This window comes from Rhea americana, unplaced genomic scaffold (genome assembly GCF_003343005.1).
Source record: "Rhea americana isolate MKP2758 unplaced genomic scaffold, rheAme1 scaffold_11, whole genome shotgun sequence".
Taxonomy (NCBI): Eukaryota; Metazoa; Chordata; class Aves; order Rheiformes; family Rheidae; genus Rhea; species Rhea americana.
The window spans coordinates 4,687,449-4,699,404 of NW_028185150.1; the positions used below are offsets into that span (position 1 = coordinate 4,687,449).

The following is an 11,956-nucleotide window of genomic DNA, read 5'->3' on the forward strand; positions in this document are numbered from 1 at the left end:
TAATTTTGCTCAGCTAGTTTCATGATTTTCTACAGAAAAAGCTAATTTCTAACTTGTCATGGTTTGTTATACTGATGGTTTGTTATACTAATAGTGATTACTGGGAAAGAAACAAACTGTACTGTGAATGACAATAATACGTCAAGTACAGCAGAGAATAAGGAGGAATTGCTGAGGGGAGAAGGTTTGCAAATGGAGTATGAGAGAGACAAAAATTAAATTTGTTGTAATATCTTAAATTGTGGATTTATTTTTTAATGGCTAACAGTTTAATTACTGGCATTTTGCTCTTGTAGTTTTCTTGGACTGATGGGGAGAAGTACCTGTAAGAGTGATAATTTCTGAAAAAGCTAAATAGTTCTTAAATTAGCAGATAGGTTGCTAGCAGATTTTGAATGTTAATTGAATAAACCAGAAGATACTGCTTAGCTTGTAGCTTTTTTTACTATGCTTACTGAATAGGGCTAACAGATCATAACTTTTTAAATATCTATTTTACTAGATATTGAATAATACAATACAATGAATAATAATACTGGAAAAATAGGAGCCAGATTCTCATCTCTTTTTTACTATATCTAACAGGAGGGCATCCTAAGAAACAAAAAGTATTCAGTGTTGTTCAGGAAAGCAACCAAAACAAAGTTTTATTTATTTTTATAAACTAACTTTTTTGTTTGCCAAAGATGAATTAGTCGTCTGTCAATCTGTCTCCACTTACTTAATGCAGTAAGACATTTTAAAAGATGTTTTTTTCATTTTCATTTTTTCATTTCTATGATATTGCTTGCCTTTTATATTTTGCATATATAGTTAGATTTTTCCATGCATCTTGACTCTCTGTTTTAGAAATGAATGTTTACAGGAAATTACCTGAGGATGCTCTGACAAAGACCAGAGTATTTTCATACCTGCCAGCATCTGAAAATCAAAAGCAGCAAGTGTAGCAGGTACGGGAGAACCTGCTTTTTGCAGTGACTAGCCTCTGAGTGGCAACAGCTCCTGGCTGCCTTTACGTAATGAATTCACCACTCAGGAGTGGTATCTGTGAGAATGAACCTTACTCCATTGCTGCAAATTTCAATAGCAAAACTGAAAAAAGATATCCTTGAGATATCCTTTTTGGTGTACATATTCAAAAAAACTATGTATCAGCATATAAAACCTAAGGACTGTAGCTGGTTTGTACTGCAGACCTCTAGGTGATTGGAGAGGTGCATATAACTCTTTTGGAAAAGCCCATTCTGCATGTGACCATTTCAGAACAACGCTGACTTATACAAGTGCTGACACAAGCTGAGTGGGGATGCTGAAAACGTCCTGTCTGTCCTTCCTCAGGTGCTAAGCTTTCATTTTGGTGACCAGTGCTTCACAGCCTTGCTGGTTTTGACTTTCGCTGGATACGTCATCGCTGCAGTCTTATGATCAGCTCCTCCCTGTTCTCTGATCTGCTGGCGTGCACATGCTTTGCCTTTGCATTCCTGTTCCTGTGCTGTACCATTCCCCAACTCTGATACTCTTTTTACCCCTTTTCTGCTTAATCCAAGTTCAAGAAGGGAGTCAGCAGTGCTGGTTTGGGTTGCTTCCAGCACAGAGGGTGATTATGGCCTTCTGTACCATGCGCTCTGTTTTGGTGGTACCATGCGCACTTCGGGTGTGCTTCACAGGCAGTGAAAAGCAGAGCAGCAGCCTCTGGTAGCTGCAGTATCTTGATGTTAGGTGAAAACTGTGACAAATGACACAGTTTGGAGACCAGCTGTAATGCTGCAGTTGCAGTGATCGCAACTTATGTGAGAAAGCCAGATCACTGTCTGAAAACAGTGTTACTAAAAGTTCTCATTAATTTACTCTGCTTACAAAGATAGGTTAATTTTTTGAGCATAAAAGGTGGGCAAGGTTGGGATCTGCACCTGCCTGGGTCCAAGAGCTGGACGTCTGGCCATGATACAGACCTTGTTTTAATGTAGATCTTGTGTAGGGGAATATTTGAGTTTAGCGGAGATCAAGGTTCTGTTTCCCTTTCCAACATTTCCTTTGTGACCTCTATGCAATTTGTTCATGTGAGGCAGTTACCCTCTCTTTCTCTCTACAAGTTCACTCTGTTCATAGCACAAATGAATCTCKTTCTCATCAAAAATAGGAAAAGGAATACACAGTATGTCAGATGAAACCATAAAAGGCATAGGAAGGAACTGTTCTTATTGCATCCTGACTGGCCTTTCTTGTTTACCTGACTATATAAAATATTCCCAGTAGAGAATACATTTGTTCTCCTCTTTCTGGTCAGTATCTGACTTGTGTCTCTGTTTAAGAGAAGGAAGTCTTCACACTCATTCCCTTCTCTCCTACACAAGCCCTTTACAGGTGGGCAATTGTGTTTGCCTGTCTGGTGGATAAAACTTTGTGCAGTATATTTGGCAATGTACAAATTGAATTTTCTATCATATGTTTTTCTGGGATATACACTTTATTTCCAGCAAACGTAGTTACTTCAGAACAGTGGAGCTGGGGCAGCCCTTCACCCTGCTAATCCTCAGCTGCTGTTTTTGGCCCTTGAGAAACATGAGCAGCTGCCAGCATTTATGCCAGACCTCCTGCATGTTCGTGTTCACAGCATACAACCGCTGTAAATCTTGTGTTTTATTCAGCTGTTCCTGTTCTTATCTGCRGTAGCAAGTTAAGAGATTTGGAGCCATCCCAGCATTTCGTGGAGTATAGTGAAGAGCAGTAYAGAGTTCTGGCTAGCATAGTTGAGAGCATTCCTGCTCTGTAAAACTCGTATAGTTGCCAGAAAAAGGTAGCAAACCTTTGGAATAGATGCATAATGTAGGGAATAAAAATTAACCTTTTTACTTGATATACCAGTAACATGTATTGAAAGATTCTGATCTATGGAATACAACTGCCTGTAAAAATAGAAAATGAAGAAAGGAAGGAAAAAATGCTCTCACATGTATTTTAATACTGAAGTCAGATAAATCCAAATACAATATAAAATCTAACCATTATTAAAGAAACAATAGGCTTTTCAAAATCTAGCCCAAAAATTTATATGAAATTGTAGCTTTATAAAGGTGACAGCAAAAAAATTTCAATGTATGAATAAGAGCAAAGGATTTGCAGCAGTGTAACAGAACTGATTAAAGATCGCTGGCTTCAGACTTGTTTTAGATTGTGTTCTGTCTTTCCATTGGAACTCAGTCTTCGAGGTTTTTTTTTTAAAAAACCTTGGATTCATTACTTGAGATAACTGACRCTTTTGAAACATATCTAAAAAGTAACAAAGTCAGTTTTTCAGATTTTTTTAAACTTTTTTATTGGAATATTTATTGTGGTTAAATCTCATGATTTTGAATTTTTACACTTCAATGTAATATTCATATGCCTCTTTAAGAAGTCTCAGTATTGTAAATGGTACAAGCTGTAACAACATTACATTCATGTCTTTTCTGTCAAAATCTGACATATACAACAAAATAGGGTATATTTTTTTTTTTTACTGCCATGTAACAAATGCGTATGGCTAGCATGGATTGACAGTAGTAATTGGTTTAGTTTCATATATGCCTTCCTCTGATTGTGACTCTCCTAAATAAGTAGTTCAAGTTGAAAAATAGACCATAAAGTGGATAGTAAGCTTTAGGACTGTGGCATATTCTAATTTAATACAACCTCTTTAGAAAACACTGATCTGAAAAGGCTACTCAACTGCCTTMTATCTGCAGGTTAATCACAAAGTCAAAAAAAGTTTGCCAGCTCTTTGAGAAAGGAACAATATTAATGAATGTTAGTATGATCTTTCTTGTTTATGGTCACTATGTGTGTTATGCACAGTGGAATTTACTCTGGGGAAGGAGAGAAGGCCCCAGAATTATTATACGAGGTGACCTTTCTTTGGAAGTGGCAGCTGTTTTCTGGATGGCAAGAAACATGAAGCATGGATATTACTGACCTGGCATCTAAGCAGGTATAGGGAGGCCTATAGCCAGAATTCTCAAATTTGGGAGGTTTAAAATTAGGTTGCTTAATCCATATTGAGCTGCTTAAGTAAGCAGYTCAATGTATTTTTTACTCCTATTAAATTAAAAGGAAGTGGTGTACCTCTGAAAAGCAAATTTGTTATATTTGTGTATCAAATATATGTGTAGATGACTCATTTTGGGCTAGAAAGTTTGAAGAATTTGGCATTTATATTCAAGATCCCAGGAGTCCCTGCACTCTCAGATAGCTTCAGAGTATGGTTTGATGATCCATTTTTACCAACTGTTACAGGAGCAGGTTCACCTCAGATCTCTTATCACCTGAAAAAGTTCCACTGCAAAACATTTTTCATGTTTAAATGTGATGTCTAAAATAACTGTGAAGGGAAAAGACAGAGTAGTTGAGTCAAGGAATTGTTTGTAAGCCAGTCAAATTAGGCTAACAAAGAGATATCTGCTTTTTTTATTATTTTTTATTATTAAGAGCAAAGTTTCCTTTCAGTTAGGCAGACCTACTGGCTAGCTGTTGCTGAAAAGAGCAATCCTGTTCTCTCTCCACTGCTGGCAACATGCTGCTATTAGCACTCATGAGAACGTTTAACAAGCCAATTCAGAAAGAAAAAACAGTGGAGAACTAACCCAGAAAGGAAAATCTAAATTATTTTGTGACTTTAGCTGTACAGATTGGCTCACTTAGTGATTAGATGAAGAAATGTCCCTTGGTGGCAGCTAGCCATTATATTGATTTAGCTACAGTCTGAAACCTCACCTGAAGGTATAACCAACTTACCTTCTAGAAAGCAAGAAAAAAGATAAATTTCAGGAGAAGAGGTTTGTCTGGGCCATTCTGAAGACTTCAAAGGGGAAATCAACTGCAACAGCTAATGTGTGCTACTGAAGTGGGGATGCTTCCTGAGGGTGATGTCCAGTAATGAAGAGGCTTTGTCAAATGCACATGTATAACCGAAGGCATAAAACTCAGGACAACCAAGGGAATTCTGAAAGCTGTCTTGTCAGTCAAGCTTCTTCAAAGAGAAATTTAATGCAAATAAGTCTAGTTTGTCATTGTATACACCTTTTAGAAGTATTTGTAATAAACTGTGTATTTTGTATGTATTAGCATTTCACCTCAACTGTTATTTTATTCAGCATAATTTCAAAGTTAGTGGATATTATCAAGGCATCACTCACCAAATCTGTAGCAAGTGTATGAAGTGGGGTACTTARCAGGTACTTTACTTACTGAGTTTATTCTCCAGCCTATCCAAAGAGTAACAGAGCTGCGAGGTTATTTGGAGGATTTTGTGGCAACTGCAAGGATCTCTAGCATACAAGAAAGTATTGCAGTAGATACTTCCACGAGGAAGTGTCTCAAGGTGTTAAGATTCCTAGAGCTGTAGCCCGCACTCTCAAACTATTGTTACCTTTTACCAGCAGGATTTCTACAGTTGGTCCTGCAGGAGGTTACATAGAGTACGAATAAAACCATAAAGCTGCAAACATCTTGTACTGTGGCTGTAGCAGAAATGTGATCATGTGTCTCTGTCTGGCCCAGGACAAATCTGCTACTGGGTGACCTGGTAGAGCACAGATCTGGTGTCACTTACTGTGAAACTGTGATTTTTATGGATATGTCCTGAGCATTGTAGTCATGATAAATGTAAAATTGAAGGAGGGGGGACGAGGGCAGTGAAAAAGAAAGTAGGGGGAGACTGAACAATCTTGTCATTCAAGAAATGCAGAATTTTCCATAATGTCCAGAAAGTCTAGGGTGATGCAACTTCTCTGTGATCCAGGCCAAGCTGCATATTTTGCTATATTGTAGCTGTTATGACCAGGAATACTACTTTTCAGTTTTGTCCTGTATCTTGTATTTACAGTGCAGTGGTGTGTCTTTTCACTACAGTGAAAKCTGTGGCTCAGTTCACACTTTTATGACTTCTGTTTTTCTGTAATAATAAATTTTTATACCCTATTGTTTTAAAGCCTCTGAACCTTAATCTTTGATGTTGCACTAAACTGAATTTTTAATGAAATCTTTAATGATTTATCTAAATAAACCTTTAATCTTTAGTTCTCTTTTATAGAGACCTATTGCTAGAATCAAAGAAGTGGGCTAATTTGAATTATAAATACTATTTTGATATGATTTTCCTGGATTACTTGTTGGACAAGTCATGTAAAGTTGTGTTGGTTTTCCTRCTATTTTGTATGTTCACATTACATCTGGATTAGTCATTTGTGAAGAATGGAGAGATGCTTAACATCACCAAACACAAAGAACTGAGTGTTATTTTATTATATATTACTACAGTGCATGATCTTATGTATGGCCTGTTCCTTTTGCACACAGGCAGCATCTGGTGATGCTAATGATTGTCAGACATGGGAATACATGTAAAACTGTTTTCCCATCACTTTGTCTCAAAGTCCCAGATGCCTGCCTGGCTCTCCTCATTCCCTCCACTCCTGCTAGTGTCAGCTATTAGCAGCAAAGGGATTCCAGTCCCTGCTGTCTTCACATGCTARTGTTCAATGTAGATTTACTACTGAGTGACTAGAACTAGGCTGGAAAAAGAGTAGTGAGTTTTGAGAAAGTTTGAGCCAAAAGGGGCATACAGGAATATTGATGAGAAGAAAGACTCTTCTGTAAGGGAAAAGGAGAAATGGGAAGTAGAGGGAGACAAAAGATTACTAGTATGAYGAGTGGAAAGATCACTGACAGAAAAAAAAGTAGCTTTTTACAGAGATGAAACACTCAGTTTCAGTCATATTTGTTCCTTGTAATGTGGGATTGCTTTCCTTTTTGTCCTCTATACCCTTAACRTGAATTTATCACAGTAAGCTGCTGTCTCCTTTTTAATGTCATGCTATATTGAAATTTTCCAGCTTACCACTTTGACTTCATTCATGCAGATGTTTTTATTATGAGCTGCACTCCAGTAACACCAATTCACATATGCAGAAGATACTCACTTGTATCAGAAGTCTGACTGTCAGTAGCAAATAAGCTATTCTGTTTTGTATGAGACCACTACTAGTGGCAGCTGCATCAGACAAGCAGTTTATCAGATATGGAGCGCTGGTGTACTGCAGCACTGTAAAAAATGTTCCTGTCCTCTGGAGGTGATGGAACTTTCAAAAGGCTTTTCCGGTTTTTGCTAGTTGTTTACTATCAGGTTTCAATATTCAAAATGATTGCAGAATCTTCTTTCCAACTGATACTAAACACTTTTGGAAGGCTGGYTTTTGTCACCAGGAAAATGGGAATTTAGGATCACTTTTTTCATCTCTTTTTTAGGTATCCAGTTGCCAAAGGAAGATGAGAGCTCAGTCCCTGTGGTTTCCAGCTCCCCCGTAAAGGAGACTGGGCAGAATGTTGATCTCACCATTGAACAGGAAGAGAAGATGAAAGAGGAACCTTTAACCATCTCAGAACTGGTATACAATCCAAGTACCAGCCTGCTGCCCACCCCAGTTGATGATGAGATTGACATGCTCTTTGATACCTCTCCAAGAGCAGAGAATGAGAAAGATGATACAGATTCATTTGAGGAACTGGAAGCAGATGAAAATGCATTTTTGATTGCAGAGGAGGAAGAACTGAAAGAAGCTCGGAGAGCACTTAGGTGGAGCTATGATTTTTTAATGGGCAACATAGAGGTGAATGCTTTTGTGAAAAGTTTTTCCCGACTACTTCTTGTAGGCCTTGGACTKTTGTTGTTTGTGTTCCCTCTTTTCCTTGTTCTCTTGGAGTCGGACCTTGAAATCTCTTTCCTCCATGAAATCCGTCAGACACCAGAGTTCCAGCAGTTTCATATTGAGTATTACTGCCCGCTTAGGCAGTGGGTGGCTTGCAAAATAAACTTCATTAGTGACRTGCTGGGCAGCTTTTAAATTTTAAAGAAATGCGATATAACTAAGGGCTATATTCAAAATTTCAGTTAGTGCCAGCTTTTCTTAATACCCCTGGGGCCACCAATAGGTAGCTGTCTTCATACTCAGTCTGTTACAGACATTCTTAAGTTTCCTTTACATACTTCAATAGCTGCTTTAGTTACAGGCTTATACAGTTGCCTTTCAGTAACTAAAAAGGAATTTTTATTGTCATTGCATTTCAGACTTCCTGCACATCTATTATATCATACAAGCCAGGATAACAGTAGGGTACATTATTCATAACTTATATTCCATGACAGTAAATCTAATGAAAGTAAAATGTTTTTGAATATACTCCTTAGTGCAGCAATCTCTTCTAACCAATGCCTATACAAGCAATGTTTATGCTGGKTTTTTGTTTTTTGGTTTGTTTTTGTTTAGATTTTTACAGTTTTATGTGTTTAAAGTATTTTGGTAATTTTTTAGCAAAAGACAACTTCTGATGTTATTTAAATGTACAGATTGGCGAGAAAAATGCACAAGGGCACCTAGGATATTTTTAATGTTTCGGCAGCGATTTGTTTTTAAACTGCTTCTGGCTGGAGAGTGAATGGGTTTAATATAGCTCTACACAGACGGGCTGTGATTTGAGAAACGTAAAGGAAGTTCACTAAAGTTCAGTGGGGGCTGCCTAGGAGAGATGAAAAAACACCAGTACTAATCAAAAGAATTTCTGAATAGSATAGTTGTAAAGCTTGGGGAACTGAACAGAACTAAAGTAATGATCCTTCCTCTTCTGTGTCAGTTTGTCATACACTTTCATCAGTTGTGTAGAAAGTCTCTACAAGACAGTCCAAGTACGTTTTGGAAGAGAGTAAGTCTTCAGTCTAAATGTAATTACTGTACATAATATGGAAAGAAGATAATAGTAAGTAGCAAAAAACTAAAACCCTAGTTAAATCAGTAGATGAGTGATTTACTTTTAAAAATAATAGAGAAGAAAAATATTCTTTTTAAAAGCAAAGCATTTGGTTGTACAGTTGACATGAAAGTATCCTACTGAGTCACAGTTTAAGGATTAAACACCAAGAGATGTATCTTCATCCTTGATGCCCTTTAGTACTAATCTCTTAAGATTTAACGTTTTCTGTGCATACAGATGCATCTTCCTTTTACATGCAGCAGTGTACTTACCCTTTCCCCAATTATTATGAGCCTAGTTACAGGATCTAGTGCTTCATGTAACATGGATTTGTGTATCTACAGTTAATCCAGTACTGCTTAGAAGATACATAAAATCTTGTCCATGGCTGAAAATCTTTGAAGGTTCCCAAATATACCATAGAGGTTGTATTTAAAAAGGAAAAAAAAAATTCTTCTTTCCTTCACCTGACCTTAGCCCAGACAAAGCTCCTGCTTAAGCTAAAGAACTCCTCATTTCTGCCGTAGAAATTTATGAACTGGAAGCCTGTTTCAGGCTGTCTTGTTAGACCTGGATTTAACCTTTTATAACCACATCTGTAATTCCTACTGCGTAAGTTCTTGTTTTGATAATGGCAGTTTCCTTACAGGATTCCTCCTTTCCTCTCCACAGTTTTTAATTGACAAAACAGTCACACCTCTTATGAGTTCCTTTTCTCCACTGAAAACTTACGGATTGTTCTTCGTTTCCCAACCAACCAAGGCTAAATTTAACAATTGTCTTTTTTTTTCCCCTCATCTTTTTTTTCTCCCTGCCAATCTGTTCCCCAGAAGAATTACAGATTAGTTACTTGATGTGTATTTCATCTTATGCTAYTTGCAGCTAAACAATACTTTCCCATTAGGTAATAATCACTCAGCCAAATAGAAATGGAGAATGAACTAGAGTAGACATTTGGCCTTTTTCACTTCTAGTTTCTAAACAAAGGTGTGAGACAGCTGGCATCATGCTGGACTACAGAAACAGGGTTCTATATTTAAGTCTGATAATTATACAAAAAAAATACTGTCCTGTATTCTAAAATGTAGTCTTATCTCTGTAAATCACAGCACTCCAGAAGTAGTAGTATTAACTCTATCAGAAAGTAAGTCAGTTGCACGAGAAGGTAACCTCAGAATGTGCAGTGCTGGAAGATTTTGTGTGTGGTTGCATACAAGAACATGTGTGCACATGTGTTTGCCTTTACTAACCATATGCATACACTCAGGCCTGGCCTTTTAAAATTATTCCCATCCTTCATGATATATTCTGGTCTACCAAAGTAATTTAATGGAAAATTATGACAGTCCTGTTACCTTCAAGCGCCAGGACCACATAATACACACAAGCATATGGCTGGGCATATTCAGAGAGAGTAGTAGTCCTTGCATTTTATTAGTAAGAATGATAGAGTTGGATTATGGAGAATCTGATAGGTACAGTATCATGTATTTCTGTCTGTGCTTGGATTATACTGTAAAATATTATGTACTTGAAATCTATTTTGTGGTTTGTCTAATATTTATAAACACAACTCTGGGAAGAATTAAAAATGGTTTTATTTCATTGAAGACTGGGGGAAAAAAATATACCTGTAACTTGAGCCTTATCTTTGTACAGTGAATTTCACATTTCTATGTCAACATCCTGATTGTTTTGTATGTTGATATGATGGCAGGAAACCCTAATAAAAACTCACTGGAGAAAAGCATTCTGCAATTATGACACTTTTTATGATGAAAGGTATTTCATGAACTTGTTTTTCCTAGAACACATTTTGTTGAGAACTAGCTGGCACATGAAATAGACTGATTTCTTACAACTGTTAAAAATTCTTATCTTACATGTATTTTTTTCCTCATTATCTATAGAGACACCAACAAAGTTCCAGTCTTTCAGATGTTCTTAGCATGGTACTGATGCATTAACCAATAGCTTGATGGTTGGTCCCGTTACCATCTGAGAATTAGGCGCAGTCCTGAATTTGCCCCCAAATAAAATTACTGTGCACTGACTATAAATGGATATGTATGGCTTTGAAGTCAGACCCTGAATACAGATACAGGTATAGGGCCTCAACTTTCTGGTGACAGATCTGCCCGGAATGTTGTGCTAATGAGACTGTGCAGCTTTTGGATGGAGCTTGCTTTAGGTTAAGTTGGTTTGAAGCTCAGTGCAAAGCAGGTCTGTTTGCTGAGAAACGTCATCTGCAAAGAGGCACTTCCTAAGAAGAACACTAAACTTTGGACTTTCTGGGTCAGATACCTAAAATACACATATGTAAATATCACACATGGAAGCATGCAAGGCATCTATTTAAACTGGTTCAGGGGGCTCTGTTCAGAATCACAGAATGGTTGAGGTTGGAAGGGATCCTTGGAGATCATGTAGTCCAATCCCCCTACTCCAGCAGGGTCACATAGAGCATGTTAGACAGGATTGCCTCAAGGTGGGTTTTGAGTATCTCCAGACTTCACAACCTCTCTGGGCAACCTGTTCYAGTGCTCTGTCACTCTCACAGTAAAGAAATTTCTCCTCATGTTCATCTGGAAAAAACCTGTTCCTCAGTTCTCAGCAATTACAAATACTGGCCCAGGTAATTCAACCAAATTAACTCTGTCATAATAGTGGGACTGCCTAACCTTAACTCACAATTAGCATTTTCACAAAGCAAAGCAGCCTTCCTCCTGCTTCCCCTAGCCTTCCAAATCACTGATTTTTCCCAACCCTGCGCTCCCTGCACTTTGCCCAGCTACAGACTACTGCCTCTTCTCCAGGATCATCTTCAAATTCCTCTCAAAATCCTCACTTCCTAAGCCTTTCCTTCTCTTGCATCTCTCACGTGTAAGTATAACCCACATCCTGGATTGCCAAACCATTGCACTGAACACTGCATACTGCCTTTCCTCAGCACACTCTCCATCCTTGGCTCTCTCTGGCTCCCCTAATTAGTACACAACCCTGTGCAGCCCCACAAACCTCCACGGTCCCAGCTCCCACATCAGAAAGGCTCTCAGCTCAGGTGAAGCTTGACCTGCCTCGACAGCAGTTGCACACATTTTTTGACCTACAGGAAAGCATTTTTSGTTTTAGAGTCGCACCTGATACTGTCACCTTTCCTCCTGCCACAATAAGT

At 38.0% G+C, this 11,956-nt stretch overlaps 1 protein-coding gene across 1 annotated transcript in view; it reads left to right on the forward strand.

Annotated features, from left to right (window-relative positions):
- Positions 1-10,523, forward strand: part of FRMD3 (FERM domain containing 3) — a 142,588-nt gene extending 132,065 nt beyond the window's left edge. The window contains exon 14 of the mRNA XM_085313451.1: positions 7,282-10,523. Coding sequence (XP_085169577.1) covers positions 7,282-7,877 — 596 coding nt within the window. The 3' untranslated portion in view covers positions 7,878-10,523. The remainder of the gene's footprint in view (positions 1-7,281) is intronic.
- The last annotated feature ends 1,433 nt before the right edge of the window (positions 10,524-11,956 follow it).